Source organism: Melanotaenia boesemani, chromosome 24 (genome assembly GCF_017639745.1).
Source record: "Melanotaenia boesemani isolate fMelBoe1 chromosome 24, fMelBoe1.pri, whole genome shotgun sequence".
Taxonomy (NCBI): Eukaryota; Metazoa; Chordata; class Actinopteri; order Atheriniformes; family Melanotaeniidae; genus Melanotaenia; species Melanotaenia boesemani.
Window position 1 is genome coordinate 9,335,338 of NC_055705.1, and position 22,846 is coordinate 9,358,183.

Sequence of the window (22,846 nt, forward strand, 5' to 3'; positions counted from 1 at the left end):
TTTAAACATATTTCTTTATGTAATAAATGTTATAAACATACATTATGTTTACATTTCGAACAATGTGTTGAACTAGAGAAGCTTAGTGAGAAATGAGTGTCATGTTGAAGGCACATCAAGGCACATTTTATACATTCATACAAGTAAATTTAAATCTGTGCACAAAACAAATTATTACACCATTAAAATGTTGCATAAACATTAAAAAAAGCAGCAAGCATGCATGTTTACAAACCAGTGTGTCATTACACTGGCTCAATGTGCACCAGTACAGCCTTTCAGATCTCTGCACAAAAGAATAAACACTTTCATTTACAAAATTTAAAACATATAGCATGCTATTCTACCTGCTAAAAAAATCAGTAATACATTAATAATCCTTTTATTTCCTTTTGTAATAAATTTAGATGAAATCTCAAGTAAACTAGAAACAGCTGCAGTGGAATAAAGGAATAAATAATCATTAAAAAAGCAGGTTCGAGATGCTAAAGCTGGAAACCTTGTAAACCTCAGTATCAGCTGCAGCTTGCAGGCAGTGCAATAGATCAGCTGTTTACCCTGAAATCTGCAGGAGTGTTTGAAAAGCATTTCAGATCACTAATTTCCATGGACAAATTTGTATTTCTTTGCTTTTCTTTGAAGTGGTACCTTCTTTAAACTATTTTAATTTATTGCTAGAAACATCCTTCTTTACTCATACTGAGTTGAATTCTTGCCTGCAGGCGGCATCAATAAAATAACTGTATCAATGTTCACATGCAACCTGGACTGTGAAGGTTTAGGCACTGCTGTTGGTAAATACGGGGAAATACTGAAAAAACTATTTTTGGGGCAGAAACAAAGATGTCATGTGGAGTTCCCAGAGGCTAACCCTATTGTAATAGCTTGCAAATTCCATAGGAAATGAATGGAGATGGAGCGACGTCGCCTCCTGTGTGTCCAGCCCATAAGTCAGTGGTTTAGCATGAGCCTCAATAGGTGATTTTCCTTAATGTTGTAATAAATTGTTTTGGGGTTAATTTCATCAACATGAAATGCTTGACATCCATCAAACAACAAGAACATTAGCTTTCACATAGTATGTCACATTCACAACCATTAATACACAATAAATGTGCAGGAAAGAGCCGATGGCTCGTTGGGTTTTTCTTTGTAATGAATCTAGAAAAAGGAGGGGAAAAAAATTACCTACCTGCACTTAACTAGCAGAACTAGCAGAGTTAGAGAGGACCTATTGTGTTTATGCTTGTTTTTAGTCATTTATAATGTGGCTCAAGTTAATAATAAATGCGTGAGAAAATTAAATTAATAAGATGAATATGTTTAAAAGAAAAATCCCAAAACCACTGTCTACTTTTATCTGGAGAATAAAACTAACAAAAACATGACCCTCAGCAGGCTATCAGAAACTGACCAATCAGAAGGCAGTGGGCTGTAAGGGAGGGGCTCTTAAAGAGACAGGACTTGACTCGGCTCGTTTCAGACAGAGTGAACTGAGGTGCTGCATAAAGAAAAGGTACAAGATCGATAAGTAAATTATTTAGTTTTGAATAAAGCAAAACCTTTCCACTGGAGCTCCATAAAAAAAACAAAGTGGAAAATGTACACAACGGGTCCACTTTAACCCTCAGCCTCCTACATGCATCTGTTCTGGCTGAGATGGCACATTCATGTTGTACACGACAAAAGTCGCATATTTTAGATAAACGACAGAACTACATCCAAAAAGTGAAGTGCATCCATTAAATTACAGTGTAATATGAGCTTCAAGCAGCGGCTACAAACCTTTTCCACTCTACAATTTCAGTATAAAATATTTGAGGAAAAAAAAAGTCTTTACCGCTGATGCTGATTATTTTCAGCAAACAGTAGTCTCTCCAACAAATACCTTTTCTTACCAAGAAAGATTCAGGTTATTAAGGATTTCATGAATACTTTAAATAAAGTGTAAAAGCTCAGTTGATCTCTGAAGACCATATTTACACAAGAATCAGTGTTTATCATGTTAAAAAGGTGTGTTTGAGAACTACAAAAATGGTGTCATGTTGGTTTTGTTATAAGGACTAAAACATTTCCAGCTGTCAGAGGCACCAGATGCTGACAGTAAATATATCTCTCTGGCTTCAATCATTCCGTACTCTTTCACCCTGAACATACTGAGGAGTGTGTTTGATTTAGACAAATTCGTCCTGCTTTGTGCTTGATTACAATATTGTCATTCAAATAGCTCCATTTGCATACGTTTTTTTTTTCTTTTTTGCTATCCTATAAGATGCTGATGGTTTTGTCAGCATCAGGCTTAGACTCCACCTCCGCTTCGGTCCACCGTCACTGGTCCTCTCTCCTCCAGGGTCTCCTCAGCTGTTTTCATGAGAATGGCCAGGCGGCTGTCTGAAACTTGCCCTTTCTTCACGGCGCTCATCAGCTGGAGAGAAGAACAGTGACTTCAGAGATGTACGACTAACGTCACATTCCCGAGTTTAAAAAAAGTATAAAAAAAAAATCTTTAGTGTTAAGGTGGGATTGTTTTCTAGTAAAAACCAGCAGACTTTTCTGGACATGTGAGAGAAATTTATCTGCAAACAGGTGAGAGAGGAAGCCTTTGTCTAATCTGACCTACTGCTTTAGACTTTACACCTTCAACTTGAAGGAACGGATGCGTCGTCTCAGGTGGTCACTGGACTCCTTTAGAGCCTGACTGATTGATCGGTTAGCAGAATAAATCGGCTGGTTATAGTCCTTTCTATAATTATGTGGAGTTTTGCCGATTAAACAGCAATAGAATTCTTAATTACTCATAAGACTGGAAATGTTAAGTGTTGGGAGTCACGGCTAATTTTAAGCCTTCTTGTACACTAATGACATTCACGCATTTATTCGGTGTGATTTGAGAAAATAAATTATGTTTTCATGGTAGCTTGAAGTTGCAGGATTGTTCTCAAAGGATGGACACCCTGCAGAAGAGCCTAAAGCAGGCTGCAGTGATAAGAGCTGCATAATCATGGTTGAAAAGGGAGCTGTTGTACTGTCAATATTATTTTAACCAAATTAACAGTTACAGTGAACAAAAAAAATATAAAAAATAATATTTAAAGTAAGTACACTAATAGTTATGGTTACTGAGAGTTTAGCTATAGATCTAGGCTAACCAGTTCCAATCTTAGTATTTTTAGGACCTAACTTGACCTGAATGCTGTTTAAAAATCAAGTTGCGTGTGATAAATAATGGAAATTTAGCTTTTTTCTGATTCTTTTTCATTTAGACTGCAGCTTTAAATGTGATTGGTCTCATTTTAAGGTTTTAAAGCATTTTGATCTGCAATGACAGATTTTGGATTTTCCTAAAACTTCCAACGAACATTTGGGATGTTTTGTGTCTGAGCATCCCAGTTTACCAGTGTAAAGACAAATGATAGAACTTCTGAAATATTTAGGATTCACTTCTACTTATCTTGTAGACAGTAAATGGAGGTTGTTGCATGAATACATCAACACTGGTGCCATACACCATTTAAAGTATTTATGTGCTGATTATAAATGCCTTGAAGCACTAACAAAGACGCAATGTTGCCCATTGCTTTCCTTACCGCCCCCGTGTCACTTACCTGCAGGAACTCATCAATTTCAACTTGTCCGTTCTTGTTGAGGTCCACCTCATTAAGAATTTCATGGAGGGCATTTTCATCAATTTGGACATTGATGCTCTGCAGACAAGAAAAACAAGACCTGGGGTCAATAACATGTAATGAGGACAAGCGTGTGGGAATGGAAGATGGACAAAGAGAAACCCACTTCTAAAACCCGCTGGACGTCAACAGTGGTGATGAAGCCTTTACTTTCTTTGTCAAACTTATGAAAACGCTTCTTGTACCTGTTGAACACATGAGCAGTTATTCCTCTTTCTTTTACATTTACAGCATTAATCAAAATTAAAACTGCACTTTTACAGCAGCAGGCAAGCAGGAAGTTAGATGTGAATCAGTAGAAACATGGGTAAGTGGGACAAAAGGTATTATAGCTAAAAAAATCAAAACAAAAAGAAAAAACTTAAAAAAAAATACAATGAGGTTACCTGACTACTTCCTGGTAGTCCAAATTGATCTCAGATGTCTTGGTGAGCTGCTCAGAACGAGACCTGTAGCCCATCTCATGGTATAAAAACTTCTTCGCTGCTTCGAGTTCCTCCTGGATTCCACATAAGAGAGAGATCAGAGATCAGACTGTGAGCAGAGGCCAGTGTCTCTTCACTTATAGATAGAGAATATGTCGCAGATCCAAAGTGTGTAATGAGGCCACTGCAACGCATTTACAAGCAGTTACACACATTTATCTTTAGCACCCTCTCTGAAAAGATGACACATCTTTATACACTGATAATAAGACATTTACTCTGTACTTTAGAGAGCCACCAGATTATCAAAGTTTTCTGTGAAACTTGGAGTAAATTCCTCAAATGTTTGCTGAAAGGTACCGTTCTCTTCTCCTGACTCCAGTCCAGCTCTTTGCCCATGATGTGAACGATGCGTGGGAGGGCTTCGTCCGCCGCCTGCACGTTGAGGAAGCCCAGGCGTGTTCGCCGAGCAATGACATCGATGGCAGTGCAGGCGTACTCCTTAATCGCGTACTGGATCTGCAAAAGGCAACACCTTTAAGAGACTCCTCATACACACTGCTGGACTGTTACCACCAGCATGGCATCCCAGTTTACCTCAGCCTCGATGTACGGGAACTCAGACACCAGCCTTTTCCCTACGATAGGCCACCTTTGCCCGGTGACCTTGGCCATTTTCGCCACGTCAAACGCCTTCCCACCGTAAGTTGCAGCGAGGTGCTGGGCAACCTGTGCCAGATAAAGATAAAAACAGTCTTCTTTTTTTTTTTAATAAAATACCCCATTGACGGGAAAAAAATGAAGTGCATCAAAGGCCACGTCTTTAATTTTATTTACTGTATGTGTTGTATAAATAGGTACATTTTTATGAGCTCGATTACAAATATGTAGGACGCTGTGCAAAACAGAATTGTTTCCCAATTTTTGGGCAGTTTGATGGAAATTGGTGAACTCTGCCTCTGTGAAATGCTCCTTTTATACCCAGTCCTGTTACTGACCTGACCTGAACTAGTTCCCCAAGTTGTTTCTTTTCCTGGCTTTAAAAGCAGAGACAGAGCCAAAGCTGGTTTTCAGAAAGAGCAGCATTAATAACTTTGTTTCTGGATACAAGATAATTCTAATATAAGGCTTAAAGAAAGAAAATACAGTAAAAACAGGCATATTTCAAGCATAGTTAAAAACTCATTTGTAAGCTGTGATTAATATACAAATTATATATATATATTTATATATATTTTATTTTTTTATATATTTTAAAAATAAATATATATATATATATATATATAATTAAAAAAAACTATATATATATATATATATATATATACACCATCCATTGTATATAAATAAGTTATAAATGATATTTCTTTACAGTCACTTTGCTGCTTCCACAGATCAGAAATAATTAAATCTGTAATCTACACTGGCAGATGTTAATTTCTCCTCTTTGTAGATGAAAAATAAACGATGGCGCCGCTTTATCAGTGAGGTTTCATGTGTTTACACAACACACGGGGCTATTTGCTGTTCAGACGATTGGCTTGCCGATCATGTAAAAGGGCAAACGCTGTCCAAATATCAACAGTGACCTTTTAAAAGTATTCGCGAGAACACCGGCGATGCTGCGGAAGCCTCTAATGAGGACTAAGTTTACTGTAGATACTCGGCGCCTGAGCTCTTTCTCCTCATGAAACTATGTTCTGCTGTGTTTAATGAAAACGAACTGCTAATTATTGGAAAGACGGCGCGCAGCAGACAAAAGTCAATGTGCCCTTACTTTACGTCATTGATGAATTGGCCAACACTCATTGCGTTTCAACCTGAGTCGAGTCTTTTAGTGTGGTAGAAATGTCATCTTTGTAACAGCAGCAGCTTTAATGTCATCTCCACTGCTGCTGGAGAAAAGAGACGAGTCTTACCGAGCTGCTTCTCAGGCCTGTTGATAGATGTCTGCGAGTGTATATTATGCAGTTATTAATCTACTGGCATCTCTTGAAAAATGAACACTATTTAATCTTTGTCTTTTACTGGCAAGGGTGTTATTTTCTCATTTTTTCATATTAGTGCAGCCGTCTTCACAGAGTTGAAGTGAATGTAACTGAGTCCCTTTCAAAAGACTGCACTATACCAGCAACTTCAATTGATTTGAAACCTGTTGTGTATGTTACACAGCAGCACTTTGTGCTGCACTTCTGCTTCAAAAGCACCATAACAGTAATAGTAACCATAATAATCTTGTGAAGCGCAGTAACTGACTGCCAACAAAGGAACTCAGGATGAAATAAGCTCAAACGAATCCCTTTTAGAAATAAATGAACTCAAACTCAATCACTAATGAAGCTTGGGTGATTGATGATTTGGGATCAGCAGTAAATCTCAAACTATAATCGTAATAGTCAAACTGAAACTGTAACAGAGGGATTACAGAGTGTGTGTACTAGCATTTCTAGTTGTTTAGCAACAGGTTAATTATCAATTATTAGCTAATTATGACGTCCCATCTTGTTTGAATTCTTGCTTGTGTTGTTCTTACTCTCAAATGTAAGTCGCTTTGGAGAAAAGTGTCTGCTAAATGACTGTAGAATAGAATAGAATAGAATAGCAGCACCTCGGTTGCCTTAACATTAGTCTTGGATAACAGATCTATCCAACCAGAACCTACGTTTCCCCAAAAGAAACTCAAGAGATGTGATGCCTGAGCAGAAACTGGATCTAGTCGTCTGCTTAATGTAGAAATGTCTGACCTCGTTCTCCAGGCCGTAGTCCTGCACCAGGCGGATGTAGAGAGTTGGCGTCCAGCCTTTGGCTCCCTCCAGCATTAATCCCACAGTCCTACAGGGCTCAGCTGTGAGTCCGTGGGCTTTGATGGCTGCGTCCAGAGTCTCCTCAGCCATGGACCTGTAGGTAGTCCACTTCCCGCCTGAACACACAGAGCGTAGCATGAGAATCACAGATGGAGAATCACTGAATGATCATGATGTCCAGACAGAGGCTCAGCTGACCAGCGATGGTGACCAGCCCGCTGTTGCTGATGCTGACGATGTGGTTCCTGCAGATGGACTGAGTGTCTTTGGAGTTGGGGTCTGTCACCAGGGGACGGATGCCACTCCACGCCGCCAACACATCTCCTCTGCGAACTGCAGACATTTTGTTTGATGTTTCAGAATTACAGAGAACATCCATCATAAATGTGGATTATCAGGAAGAAATAAAAAATAAACTAGATCGTTATGACATACAGGGACTCCTTTACCTTCTACATCGGGGCTGAGATAGTTGCGGACTTCGTTCAGGATAAAGTTGATGTCCTCCTCCCCTGGGATTGGGTGGGCTGTCACACTGGTGGGGCTGTCAGTGGTTCCAGCTATGGTCATCTTTTCCCAGGGCAGGAAGAAGATGACGCGCCCGTCGCTCGTGGCCGGATCGAGGAGACCCATGTTGTCAGGACTGAAGAAGAGAGGTTTTATTGTTGTTTGTGGAAGTCAAATCAGAGAAAAAAAAGGGGACAACAGGGTTAAAAGGAAAAGATGGGGATGGGTGGGAGAAGCAAGTAAGGGAAAAGCAGATATGGAGGAGGAGGATGATGAGGCGGGGGTTGTGAGGGCAGATAGCGGGCAAGAAGAAGACAAGAAAGGAGGAGGAGGAAAATTAGGTGGTTGGCATTTGTGTTCAAAGGGCTCCCACTCCCTCGGGTTTCACTCAATAAGCTTAGCTGAACTTTAAAACCTCCGACTTCAACAAAACCACTCTTCTGCTCTGCTGTATCTTAACCCGAGAAGATTGTCCCGCATTGTAAGCGAAGGTCAGACCATACTTTAGCTAGCTTAGAATTTACACACAGAAATAAGAAAACACTGGTAAATACGGACAAGTTAATGCATATGAAATATCAGGCAAGGAATCAGTGTTTTACTGATCGTTCGGCTGGATCAGGAAGTACCTGTAATAACCTGGGATGACGATGTGAACACCGGCGCTGGGCTGGCAGATGTTCATTGTTTCCTGGTTGTCCATCTTCCTCAGAGAGTCTGTGAAGGGTCCGGTGGCATTGATGACACACTTGGCCTTCACGTCAAATTCCTGCCCTGAAAAAAAGGATTTTATCTTATTAACATAATCACCATACCTTCTCGAATTGAACTCAGAAAGTCCTTCTTTCTACTAGCATCCCTCACCTGTGGTGACATCCTTGCAGCGGGCGCCACACACCTTCTCCTTGCCGGTTTGAGGGTCTTTTGCCTTCAACAGGTGGACCACCTCGGTGTAGTTGGAGACGGCTGCACCGTAGCGGGCGGCAGAGAGGGCGATGGCCAGGTTCATACGGGCGTCATTGTGCTGCCCTGAGGCAGAAAGATAAGAAGAAACATGGCGTTTCTAACAAGTACAGGAGGACAATGAACTCCACTGACTGATCACCAGGATTTAACAAGACTTAAAATATTTTATTTTATTTTTTTTGCTGATTTTAGGAAAAACCTATAGTGCAGAGATAAGCTCAGACTTGAGAAAACGTTGCGTTTTCAGTATTTGTTACCATTTTATAATTAAACACAGCCATACACAGACAGAGTTGACACATTAGCTGCAGCAATGCCTCAAACCAGAGGTTAAAAACATCATTTACTTTAACAGGAACATAAATAGTTGACCACAGATTACAGCATTTATGATTTGTATTTATTGTTTTAGGTATGTCTGACTCATGTTTCTAGCAGCATTAAACTATTATAATGAGTCGTTTTATGGCTTTTCTCTTCACTTTTCTCTTAATAAAGGTGTTCCAGCACAAAATGAAGATCCAAACAGCTTCTATACGCCTGAACTCCGCTTTCACCTGGTTGACTCACATGTGTGGCAGTTGGGTGGATTTTTAATCATCAGGTCACAGTAAAACTGGAAATCCTCTTTTCACTATCTATGAACTGTAAGTTAGAAGAAAACTCTTCTTAGCACAAATAAAGCCCATAGATTTTTTTTTTTAACCCCACTTTAGTCGTGGTTTTCACAATTTTAAAGTCTAGAAATCAGACCAAACTTTACAGCAGTTCCCAGTCCTGGTGCAAGAAGCTTTCATCTTATCTGTTTTAAAGCCTATTTATTTAAAACATATCTCTTTTTTTAATTAACTTTTTGTCTACTGCTTGTTTCAGAATTGTCCGTATTTCTCTTTTTATGTTTGAGCTTTTCTTTAATCTTCTTCTGTCCAGCGTCATGGCAGCATCATGATGGTCTGGCTGCTGTGATGAATAAAAGGCTCCATGTGGTTATTGAGGATTATTCTTTCTTTCTCTATCTTTTTATTTGTTTATTACATAATTATATATCGATGCCTGACCTGACAGGGGGAACAAAGGAAGGAGAGAGTGAATAGAGTGAATAGAAGAGAATGGTACACCCCTCCTGTATTTTCTCTGATCATAACACATGTAAACAATCACACTTTACACTCCAGACCAGCTGCCAACCCAAACCTTTTCTGTGCATATTTAACCACTTAAATCTTCTCGCCTCTCTTTACATTTTACAACTCCTCTGAGAAAAGAACCATGTCAAATTACTTCTTGGTTAATCAGAAATTCTTCCTGCATATATCTCTTTAAGGATCGTGCTGTTGTAGTTTCCACTTGCCCAGGTAAATAACTGAACATGATAATATCTTCCACACTACAGGATGGGGAATCTCATGTTTTACAGATTCCACAATCAAAGCAAACACTGAACATTAAAATGTAATTTAAAACAGTAGTTTGAGCTGAAAGAAGGGAGCTGATGGGGGATGTTAAAGCAGAAGAAGCTACTGTTGTGTGTGCAGCAGATAAACAAACTATCGTGGCATTTTAAAGGCATATGTGCATAAAATCCAGCAGCTGAATCAGTTAAGGAGGATTATAAGAGGCCTACACATTGTGCTGTCTAGAGTCTGAGAGAGCGAAGGAGTCTGCTGTTGTCGTGGCAGCAACAGCAACCGAGGTGGTGGTGGTGGCGGGGAGGGGTGCTGCTGCTCGGCCACTCCGACCGACGACGACGTTTCTGTGCGCCGCTGGGAGAGAAGGTCAGATTTCTAAATGTCACGGCATGATTGTTCCAGACGGAATAATTGGAGAAAAGACGCCCCCATCCCTTTGCCATCCTGTAGCCCCCACCCCACCTGAGAGCAGAGGAGGGCGGGGTGGGGTGGCGGGAACATATGCTGCTCTGCGCCAAGAAAACGCTCCTTCCCAGCGGCCGGGGAAGAGCGTTTAGGCCGTCATCTGTAAAAATTAAACCACCTCAAAAAGCAGCACTGCTTTCATTTTTGTTGGTAATGAAGCTTTAAAAAGACTCATTTTATTTTTTAATAAAAGGCATTAAAAGTCTCTGTAAGTGGCCTCGAAGGCTACCTGCTGTGACTGAACCTAAGCAGAAAAACTTACTTTCATCCCTGCAGCATGAAACTTTCCACACTCAGCCAGGAACTCAGCATGTTTCCTTACCAAACCAGGGAACACCGAACCCCTGGTGCCAGGGGGGAGACGTGCATCCCACCCACCTGTCCACCCTCTTTGTTTGGCACCAGTGGAGATGAGAGGCCCCCGAGCATGACAGCAGGTCTGAGGTCAGGATTATTTAATTACCTTTGTAGCTTTAACTAAACAGTGTCTGTAAATTTAACATTTATTCAAAAACAAAGTGCACTAAGAAATTGTAAGACATCAATTTTTGGTTCTTCTTAAATTTTGAAGCATTTTATCAGGTTGATGTTTAAACTAAAAGACAGAAATAAAAAAGCTACAGAACTCTGGGAATTAATGTCACTAGATCACTGGTTTCCAACCAGTTCAGTTTGTTTTAGTTAATATAGTCGACCAGCTATGACACTAGATCATTTTTAAGCTCAAAGAGGTTTATTTTGTCTTAATATATTCTACTGCTTCTTTCCATCAGGTAAAATTTGAAGTAGTAGATGTTTGGTTTTTACTTTACGATGGTCTGACTGGAGTCTGCAAATAATTGAAGCAGTCGAGATCAGAAAGCTGGACCGGGATGAGGCCGCTTAGCAGGTTTTATCTCTCACAGATGAATGTGGGGGTTTTCCACATAAAGGTGAGTTTTAAAAAACAATAATTATTTGATTATTAATTTAGTATGAAAAACAATCAAAATGAAATTTAAGGACTTTTTTCTTTTAATTGTTAAAATTGAATCAACAACACTGCAAAAATGGGTTGATTTTGGTTTTTTTAGTTTACACAACAAAACATAAAAATCCCTGAAATACAAATACAAAAAAACGAGCTGTTTTATTGTATTTTCAGACAGGAAGCGGTGGTTTATGTGGGCGAGTCACTGGGAAAGGCTCTATGGTGGGAGGCACTTACGAGTGATGCAGCATGATTGTAGAAAACGCATCACGTGGAACAAGCTGTCTGCAGTCACACTGGAAAAAGTTAAAGAGTGGAAAGACTCTTTATGTCTACAAGAGTCTGAGATGTAATTTAGACAAAATTATTTCATGTTTTCAAGGTGAATGTAATTAAAAGTCTTTGAATGAACCCGGAAATGATTTCCATGTGATTAAAATATTTTGGTTAAATATACGTTGGATGAATGATTTTATAATAATATACTTGTATTAGTGGAAGACTTTACTTAATTAGACCAAAGCATTTTAAATTGAACCAACTAAAATTTATCAGATCGGATTAAGTGCTAATAAATAAGCTGAATCGTCAATAATTAATTAACCTTTTAAACCTTAGGGTTTTTGGAGGTGTAGTTCGTCTGAACAGATCTACCCAAATTAAATCAACACTAACTCTGTAATTTTTAGGTCAATATACATAACCTTGGTCTCAATGGATATGTAAGACTCTATGGAATATAAATCCGGTGTGAGAAACATTGTGAATGTTCATATGCCTGTGCAAATTGTAATAAACCATAGGTAAAAATAAAAAAATTATCCTCGCCTAATTGTTGTTTTTTTTTACACAGATGAAAACATCATGATAGAAACCATTCTGTGCATAAATATACCACTGCATGCATTCAGCGGCTCCTTGACTGCAAATGTACAAGGTTTCATGAGAACAGAACAAAGCTCATAGCTTTTATGCAGGTTTTAGTGTGGATGGTAACAGACGGACTCTCCGTTTGGCCACTGTGCCAAATTGTGCTGTGTCTGTGTTTCCTCCAGAGCTTCTAACAAGGTGTTTTTGGTTTTTGGTAATTTCTTGGGCATGTTTATGGCTTTTATCCTTCGTTCTAAATGGGTAAAAAGTCAAAATGAAGAAAAGAAATGAACGCTGTTCGATATTCGCTCTTTCCAGTGCGCCCACGTGCGTAACTGCAGCAAAATGGCAATGATGCTCCTTTGTTTACGCGCAAGTATTTATACCTGACAGATAAAGTCTCGTTCAAGTGTAAGATATCGTTGCAAAGCTTGTAAGGTGTAGAATTTGATAAAACTTTATTTACACTGCCAAGACCCACAACAAGACAACAAAATGGCTTTGAATGGGAGCATATGACATGTTAGTGCATGTGTGGATAGACTGAAAATGAAAAACAGAAAGGTAAGGAAATAAAAAATGTGGCTGTTTGTGAGAATAGCTTTGGGATTTGATGCTGTATTTGGTGATAAGCATACTATCTGATAAGGCTTGCTGTGATATGCAAAGGTTAGCTTTGTGTTTGTTTTGAGACTGACGTGAGGTGCTTGGCGAATATCTTTTTATGCTTGATATCATATGAAAGTGCAGCTTTTCTAGATTCATTTGATATCCAATATGTCTGGGTGGAGTGAACGGATCACGCGTTGTGTTGCATTTTGTTTCGGGTGTTACTCGTTATGGTGGCGCTGTTGTTTGTGGCATACGTATTTTAAAGTTGTTATTAAACAAATACTTTGTTGACTAAATGCACTTGGAGAGTTGATTTAGTGGCATTAGGTATAAATAAAATATCCTTACATCACTAAAGTAACTTTTTTACACACATGAACTTGTGTTTACACCTGTTGGACCCTCCCTTTATTACGTGCAGAGGAGGATTTTGATAAAAAGCATCTAATCGAGGAGATGTGAGTAAATGTAATCCTATTGATATGTATAATAATAATAATGATAATGGATTAGATTTATTTTCAAGGCACCCAACCACCTGAACCACTGCGGCCCTATCTATGCATCTCTAAAATATGTGGATGTTATGTTTTAAATGCATTTATTGCAGCAAACATTGAGCCACTGCAACTGATATATACCATAATGCACTAATATTAGTACTAATATTATCAGTATTATTGTGTCCTTTAATTTATTTTGGCTCAATAATGACAAAACAGGAACCTTTAATTCAGATGCACCACCTTCATCACAGATGCCCCACCTGCATTCTTCTTTATTTAATCTGTCCTGTTTAATTATTGTATGTTAAATATTCAGTTTGTCTGTAAAATAATAATATACTTTGGATCCTACATCTCCTTTAGCATATTTGTGCCACCTCTAATTTGTCTTGTAGGAAACGGTTGCTTCTGAAAACAGTCACTGTCACAATAGCTGTCCGCTGAATGATTAGCTGCAGGTTAAATCTAATGTTCTTATGAACACTCCAGTTAGCATGAAGCTACCACAGGCTAACTAATGTAACTCTTTGCTGAAGGGAAAGAAATAGTGGAAAAGGACAAAACTGACTCAGCTGTCTTTTCATGTTTCCAGAAAAAAAAGAGATGAAGAACAAATGCTCTACTGTGGCATAGTGTTCAGATTACCGACCATGCATGAGCGAATTGAACTGAAGCCTTGTGGAGTAATGACTCACCATCATAGTAGACGATTGCTCCCACCAGCTTGTCCTTCTTCAGCATGGGGAAGAGCTCCAAAGCCTTCGACTTACTGAGAACATAGCTGCTCTTCAGGCACTGGATCCCAGCCACCAAGTCATACATCTTGATCCCCGCCCAGTAGTAAGGCAACTGCCACCATCTTTTGAAAAAGCAAACATCAAAATCAATGTAAACCACAATCAGCTCATTTTGATCTACTTATCCAGTCTGATTCTGACACGTACTTGTAAACGGGGAGCATGATGGGTAACGGTGCAGACAGATGAGGCGCAATCTCCAGCAGGTTGGCTCGTTCGTGAAGGGCTTCCTTCACCATCATGTACTGGTTTATAGAAAGAGACAGAATGAGGCAATGACGACAAAGAGGGGCAAAGAAGTGAGAGGAGGATGGATCGCAGAAGAACCTGCTCGTAGTCCAACTGCATGATGGCCTTCTGGAGGTAGCGGACTCCACCATGTATGAGTTTGGTGCTCCGGCTGCTTGTGCCTGAAGAGAAGTCGTTTCTTTCTACAAGAGCAGTTTTAAGATCTGAGGAAAAAAACGACAGGAAATCTGTGAATGTAACATAAAGAAAATCCTGGAAAGCGGATTTGTAGTTGGGGAAAATGTCATAACAGCTTGGCTCTAATTAATATGGATGTTACATATCTATATATATATAGATATTTGTGTGTGTGTGTGTGTGTGTGTGTAACAAGTGAAAGCAAATAGGTAGGGTCGGTAACTTACTGCGTGTGACAGCGTCTAAGGCACATCCTGCACCGGTGGCCCCTCCTCCAACAACCAGCACATCAAACTCCTCTGTGTCTCTCAGCGCTTCCAGCTGGGCTTTCCGAGAAGGAAGCTCGTCTGCGTAGGGAACCTTCAGCTCTGCTTCTGCTGCCACGTGAGCTAATCGAGTCTGGATGTGATGCATGTAGACGGGCGTTAGTACAAACACACTGACAAGGAGCCTTTTCAAGCCTTAAAGACTCCCTCGCATTCTGTTATTTGTGCAGATAAGTCAGGGTCAGTGTGGGAAAAATAGAAAAGTAGGAAAAATGTAGCAACGCTTTCCTTGAGGAGCACTTTGAAACATTATAAGCACACTGCAAGCTCATTAATATTGCATTATAATCACCTGAGTGATCATATTCATACATTATGGATCTGCTGAGGATGAGTAATTAGATAACTCAGAGCTGCTTGCTTATAAGTTTTACAACAGCAGTTGTGACAAAAATATTATTAACTGTCATTAATTTATTGAGGAATCTACTCAATACTACATGTCGCATGTTAGTAGGTGCAGCTGAACATTTCCAGCATCTGTCCCGCTCGTTCTCTTTAAAGATTCTGGTGTTTTGTATTTTCTTGCTACAGGACCCGTTTTATGTTAAGATTCAGTTCACTTACTGATGCCCTGACAGTTTTATTTAGGAGTTTATGAAAGAATTCTGTATTAATAGTACGATAAATGCTGACAAGTCACAGGTCCAAACCATAATACTGCCACTGCCGTGTTTCAAAGTCCCTTTTCCACCAAGAGGGCTGACGCAGGACTGTTTGGTTCGGTATAGGGCTGGGCCATATGAACCAAATCTTATATCTCGATATTTTTTATCTGAATCACGATATACGATATATATCTCAATATATATTGCAATATATATATATATATATATATATATATATATATATATAGATGACTAGATGTTTTTTTTGTCAAGTAACCAAAGGGACAGCTCTAATTTACAGCCTTCAGTGCTAAAAAAAACTTTTATTAAGGATCAGCAGCACATGTACATTGAAACAGCTGACTGAAATTAAAGTACCTTTATATTAAATTAAATACTCCTTAAACAAAATAAATTCAAAAATACTTTTCAATAACCATAATAAAAATACAGCTGTGCAAAATGCAAAAGAAAAGAAGCTATCTCGATATAAACGATATAACTATAAAAACAGTAACAAAATTAGGCAAAAAGTAGAACAAAAAAGAAAAGACAGGAATAAAATTAAATATAATCAAACATCAAATAAATGAACATTAAATAAATGAAAATAAATAATCTAAAATAAATACATAAATGATAGTAAATAAATATAAATAAATGAATAAAATAAAAAAGAACTGAAATTAAATTAAAATACTGGTTTGTCACATGAGAGGTGTAAACAAGAATAAATCCACCGTATATTTAAACATGGCGCTTTGTTCTTATTGCAGAGTCGTTCAGAAAGTGGAATGCAGCCCTTTTGAACACAACTGAGATCATCAATATAGGATAGCATGCTTTCCTAATATCATACAGTCCAAGTAATGACCCTAAGAAAATGTTTTTAACACATTTTTGCAGCGCAGTCCAAGGTGCATTGTAAAAAGAACAAGCTTTCAGCAGTTTCTCTGAAGCTATTCAGACTGGAAAGTGCGATGTTACTGTGCTTATGATGTCTCACATCACATTGAGAGTCCAAGTAAAGTGTTGCTACAGAAAAAAATAAACATTTTCACAGTGAAATTAGTAGGAAAAATCAAAGTGCAGAGGGTTACGTTCTGCTTGCTGCAAGTCATTCCAGTCTCTGAGCATCACCGTTTGATTAGCATATCAATTAATCTAAAGAAATGCTCACAAATACAGTAAAAAACAGAGCTTCTCCTCTAATATAAAGACATGGAATTCCACTTCTAATGAAATATTTATTCAGTTTTCTATTTACCGGCTCAAGCTAAATGATTGCATCAAGCTGCTTTGAAGCCACCGCTGCATTTGACTTGCAAATAACGGCGGGCGTTTGCAATTTAGGTCTGCGCCCACAAACAAGGCGATGATATAATCATTGTCTATATTTGATGATGCTCCCAGACAAACACCGGCACAGAATTAGTGCGCCGCTGTAATCAAGTTAAGTCAGAGAATGGCACAGCGAGGCCCACGGTAATAGACAATAGGCCCAGGTCTTTAAAACTTCCCCAGGCTGCGTACCCTTGCTTAAGGAGACAAGACGGACATTCATCTCATCAACAGTGCAATTACTGGGATTAGAGGCATGCGTGATTACAAACTATTGTGAGAATGATTATATTTCATCAGGGTCGACTTCTTGCTTACCAGTCCAGGCTTGGTTGGGAGGATGACGACGAGTGAAACCATTACCCCATCAGGACACAAAACATAGTTCACATTAGGTTGTGCAATCAAATGAAGTCTGGCATGTACTTGAGTTGCGCGGTATGGCTAAAATAAGCTGACATCAGGTCAGAGCAAACACAGCTGCTGGTCCACTTCAGCAGCAGCAAGGCTGAAGGGTTATTTATGCTCTCATGAAGGGGGACTGACTGGTTTTTAAGGCTAGCAGTGTTCCCAGCCCGACCAGTCAAGAGACAAGACGGTGGAATCAGGACTATCTCAAGTTTTTGGGTGTCATGCACCTTTGCTGTCGACAATTCAAATAAAAACCAGTTGTTCAAGAGCAGGACGATTTGGCGTTTACTTATTTACTTCCTGAAAAACGTCTGGTTTTTCTTAAGAGTTGACCAAAAAAAAAGCCGTTTCCTGTCAGATCGATGCGCCTTCTGCTCACAGAAAGCTTCTATTTGTTTATTTATTTAGTATTTTTCAAATTTAATAAAAGAAAACAAAGTACCCCCCCCCAAGAAAATGGTAATAGAAAACAAATAAAATCACACTAAATTAGAATTCATACTCAATAACTATATGTAACTATATATATATATATATATATATTTACATACATGATAAATAAATCATCTGTTATTACTATGGCTTTCCGATAGAGAAATGACACCAACACTGGCCCCTGGGGGACACCATGGTTAACATATCTGCATAACTCTGTACTTTGTAAGTTTATCAACAGTTTATAACCTAAAAACCTAAAATTACCGCAGTTACATAATCTTTCTTTTAAATGGCTCTTTCCTGTTTAATCTGACGTCATCTTGCTGGTCATGGTGTGTTTGGTAAAGAAATGTTTTTCAACGTTTTTGAAAACTGTAATAGGTCTATAATAAGAAAGTGTGTGTTTGTCAACTCATTTGTAAATTGGTATAATTTTTGCTAATTTTATTTCATTTGGAAACACACCAAATGGTTAGGGGTTAATTACAGATGTGAGTGAAAAGTTTTGCAATGTTTTCCTATGTTTTTTTTTTCTTTACCAAGAACATGTAATTACTGTCTCTTGATTTCTTACTCCTTTAACTTTTAAGTGTCAATAATTTATTTAGCATGAAGTATAAACTGAGCATAAAGACTTGAATCTATTCATCTAACTCAAAATATCAGAATAAGATAAAAGGTGTATCTTATATATTTTTCTTACAAAATAAACTAGTGACAAATGCTTGCAGTGTTCACACAAACCGAACAAAGGCAAGAAACAAATGGGTTGTAATAACTTCAAAAAGAGCTGGAAAACCATGACATGTGGATCAGATCAGAGCTTCTGTGCAGCTCAGGCTGCAGTGCTGCCATGATCCTGTGTGAACAGCAAGCAAAACAGCCAATAAAAAGCATCTAAGCACACCTTAGAGAGCGCAAACACATTCCATAATCTAGATAGGACATGCCCTCTGTGCATAATCGGCCGATGCTTGGGAGGGAAACACTCCTCTCAAAGATGTGCAGCTCTGAAGAAGCAGATCCAGAAATGCTGACAATTACTATTTCTGTTGAATCCTGCAACACTGGATCTTTCTACCGTGAAACTCTTGCAACAGAAAACAAGCATCTGATCATAAAACAGCAGCCAAACTTACCTGCACCTTCTTGTATTCCATTAGCTGTGACAGGCCGAACGCCGCGGCCACCGCCCCACCACCTATGATGGCCGCCCGTCTCATGGCTTTCCTGAACGCCATCAGCCCTGCAGCGACAATCAGGTGGAGTTAGAAAGCACTAACTTGACTTTAAAACAGTGTTTAAACAACACATTATCAAACTGATTTATCTGGCATTAAAGTAATCGTGTATTTAGAAAAGCAGCATATTTAAACAATCAATCTAAGTGAATCTAATGCTTATTTTTCGCCTTTGCTTCAAAATGGACTGAGTTTAAAAGGGCAAAAAGTACTAAGTTACTTATCTGATACTAATGTTATCTCATGCTGCAGCAAAAGTAACTGAACAGAAAAGATTTATGATGTCACAAATCATGTGATCTGCAAGAGCTCCTGCTGCGGTGCTACAATCAGAAACAAAGTCATATCCAGCCTAAACGTTCCCAAGGTGAAACACAACTTTCCTACTCTTAAAGATGTTGCATAAACTCTAAACTCCAAAAACATGAACTCATTTTTTTTGAAGATTCACCATCCTGTGTCAGACTGCAGAAGAAAAACCTTATCCTCCATAACAGTTAAAAAGACGAATAGAATATGCAGCAAAAGTGCAACAAGTGACCACTGCACAGATAAAATTATCTGTCTTCCTTAAAATAGACATTATAATTATCACATCATCCTTTAACAGCTGTTACAGATACAGTTTCCATAATTTCATAATGATCCGGTGAAGCCTAACGAGCAACATGAGCCTCAACTCCCACCAGGGCAGCCCTAAAAAGTATTTGCATATCTACTGTGCTGTAAAGCAGTTTAAATATTCAGGCATCCACAAAGCAGCACACACTGGGGCAGATTTGAATCTATTTGAACAAAACACTGCTGCAGATTCCTTAAATGTCAATGACTAGTCTAGAAAAACTAGCAACTTATTACATCTGCGACAGGACAAGCTGTATTTATTTTAACATTTTTTACAGCTGGGTTCTCACTGAATGGTGAAATTTTTAACAGAAACTATGTAAACAAAAGTCTGTTTGAATCCAAAAAATGTAGAATAAGTTTGCATATATTAGAATGTTATTATGCTTTAAAGGCAAAATAAGTAGCACTGACACCTAGTGTTAAGAGAAAAACTATTTCTGGTCCGCTTCTTTTACTAGCTTCCATACCTGCATGCTGTTGTTCTTTTGCCGACATAAAATACCAAACGCTGCCTTGTTGTTGTTTGGCAACCGTGGGGAGTCGCATATAATTGGTTAAGGAACCAGGAAGTTGGAAAGAGCAACACATTGCACCCAAGTTATTCCGGCACAGAACTCTTATTTTGAAGGAGAAAAACTTGACAAAGACATTGTTGATGTAGGAGACAGCTGGTTTATAGGGAAGCTTCCTTTTATCCGTCCCAGCAAATGAGAACATTTTAAATTATTTTTAAGTAAAAAATCCTAATTATTCAGCTTTTAAAAAATAAAAGCTAGATATTAAGTTTCAGTGTGATTTTACACAGATTTTTACCTTAAAAAATGCTTGCATGTCATTTTAATAAACAAATTGACATCTGAACTTAGGTGCCGATGTTGATGCTACACTTTTTAGTTTAAAAGTTTGAACAATTAGTTCATAAACTGAAAAGAAATAAAGACTTTGTTTAAAGTTTTTACCTCTTGGGTGTGTGGGTTTGCTGCTTTTCTAGGCCTTACATCAGAGGAAATTATTCTAACTTGTATTTTATGACTTAAGCCAATCAAGACTAATTATATCACTTTGAGTTAACATATTTTAAAAACAGTGAGTCTGTAAATTGATAAAACAATAAAACTAAACAAAATATATAAAAAGTATACCTGAATTCATTTGTTAAAAACAAAAAAAAACTTTATCTTTTCATTATTTTAAAGGTAACTATAACTAATCATTTTAGTTGTGTTATACATGCATTGTAATCATATTTGGGGAGGTTCGAATGGTGGCCTTTCTGTATGGAGTTTGCATGTTCTATCTGTGTATGCGTGGGTTCTCTTCGGGTACATCGGGTTCCTCCCACCATCTAAAGACATGCATGTTAGGTTAACTGGTCACTCTAAATTCTCCCTAGGAGTGAGTGTGAGCGTTAGTGGTTGTTTGTCTCTCTGTTTTGGCCCTGCAATAGAATGGCGACCTGTCCAGGGTGTTTCCTGCCTCTCGCCTGCTAATTGCTGGTATAGGATCCAGCTTCCCCTTAACCCTGTATTGGACTAAGCGGTATAGAAAGTGGATGGATGGATGGATGATAATTGATACATACAGTTTCTGAGACCTTTCACATCACTTTATGGTAAAAACTTTGTTTAGAACCTTTTTGTATACAGTCTGATACTCGTCCTTTGCCCCCTGGTGAATACCAGGAGACAGAAAACTATATTACAATTATTTTGACTAGACATATATATGTATGTATATACATACATACATACATACATACATACATACATATAATTTGTTAAAGGGTCAAATGAATGAAGACTTTAACTAAAAAAAAACTACACTATTCTACCTATTTTTCTTTGGTCAGGGTTTAAATGGTTAAGTAGCTGGAGCAGCTTTGCTTTGAAGAAAAAAAATCCAGGTGGACTGATGTGCATCATCAAGGTTGATGCCATCAACTAAACAATAACCCTTCAAATATCCATTTGAATTCCAGGTTATAAGGCAAAAAAAAAATCAGGAAGAATGCCAATGTTCTGCCATATAATAACTATTACTTTATATTCATATATATGTATATATATATATATATATATATAGAGAGAGAGAGAGAGAGAGAGAGAGAGAGAGAGAGAGAGAGAGCAGGACACTGATTTCATATTTGTAAACAATACTGCTGATCCTGCTATGTAATTTCCTTTAAAACCCAAAATGGACTAAAACACACAGAGGCACATCACACAGAATTGACAATAATTAGCCCTGAAATTAGCAAATAGTCCCCCCTCCGGCCTTCACACTTTAGGTAAATAATGACGCTGTACTTACATCAGCTTGTACATTCATTATGAGTCAGCAATGGAGGGCGCTTCCCGACTGCTTTTTCAAGAACCACATGGCGAATTCCGTTTAAATTTTCGCCATTTTTTTAAATAAAACACGTATTTCCAGAAATTAGAAGCTCAGCTTTAGGAAATAACTGGCGTTTGTTTTCACCAATTTGTACTAGTATACGGCATTATCATATACTGTTATAGTGGTTAATTAACGTCACACAAGTGCTAGTTTTTCTGTTGTGAATTAAAGTGGACGCAGGGTCGGTGTGGTCTCCAGGAAGAACAGGCAACAAGATTTGCCCTAACAGGGAGGAATAAGCTGGGTTATAAAAAGAATGGGTTATAAACTAGGAGAGACTAACAGGAGATTTCTTTTTGTTCTAGCTATTAATAATTTAGCTATCTAAACCCTTGTAAATAACCGTTAACTCACAGTAATCTGACTGTAACAACAATCAGTCACTAGCAAAGGTAACTCGCAGATGTTGCTCCGCATTTTGGCTCTTTGCCAGGCGACACGGGCTTAACGAATAGTAAGATCGAATAAAACATTTCTTATAAGCACCCGGTGACACAACCGACATCCACACTTACAGGTTTTCTTGTTTTCTGGGTGAATGAAATTCGCTCGGGGCGATGAAAGGCGGCAACTGAGGGCATCGGCTGTTGTCCGAACCTTCGCCTGTTTGACAGCTACAACTGAACCAGGAAGCCCAGTGAACGCCTTGAGCGACGTCCCGGAGAGCCAATCAGAATACAGAGCTTAGATAGGCTCATCCAATGACCTTTGAGAAAAGGCGTTGCCACGTTGTTGACGTAGGGTTAGTCAAGAAAGGAATGCTCTACTCTGATATCCCTACATCCTCTTCTTCCACTTGCGGGATAAAAATGAAGAGATGAAAAATGCCGCCAGCTGTCGTTTTCATCAGTGCTTCACCACAAGACGTGTGCAAAGAAAAGGAAATCCTTCTGTATACAGACAGGATTACATTTAAATTTACTTTTAGGATTTAGGCTAAATATTTTAAGACTGTGTTTAAATCCGCCACAAGTGTGGTTAATTATTTATTCTGATGAAAATACTTAAAACTAAATG

At 38.5% G+C, this 22,846-nt stretch overlaps 1 protein-coding gene across 2 annotated transcripts; it reads right to left on the reverse strand.

Moving 5' to 3' along the window:
• gpd2 (glycerol-3-phosphate dehydrogenase 2 (mitochondrial)) lies at window positions 1–22,461 on the reverse strand. Of its 2 annotated transcripts, XM_041978968.1 has the most exons (18): window positions 22,345–22,461; window positions 18,704–18,810; window positions 17,034–17,042; window positions 14,668–14,839; window positions 14,342–14,466; window positions 14,162–14,259; window positions 13,913–14,076; window positions 8,284–8,448; window positions 8,049–8,193; window positions 7,362–7,555; window positions 7,111–7,245; window positions 6,853–7,028; window positions 4,709–4,840; window positions 4,472–4,630; window positions 4,073–4,185; window positions 3,793–3,871; window positions 3,606–3,704; window positions 1–2,425 (listed from the first exon to the last, which is right to left on the reverse strand). In XM_041978968.1, exons 2-18 carry the CDS (start codon window positions 18,803–18,805, stop codon window positions 2,300–2,302), a joined length of 2,193 nt encoding a protein of 730 aa, XP_041834902.1. In that variant the 5' UTR covers window positions 18,806–18,810; window positions 22,345–22,461; the 3' UTR covers window positions 1–2,299. The 2 variants fall into 2 exon arrangements, with proteins under 2 accessions (XP_041834902.1, XP_041834903.1); XM_041978969.1 differs by lacking the exon at window positions 17,034–17,042.
• Between the last annotated feature and the right edge of the window lie 385 nt (window positions 22,462–22,846).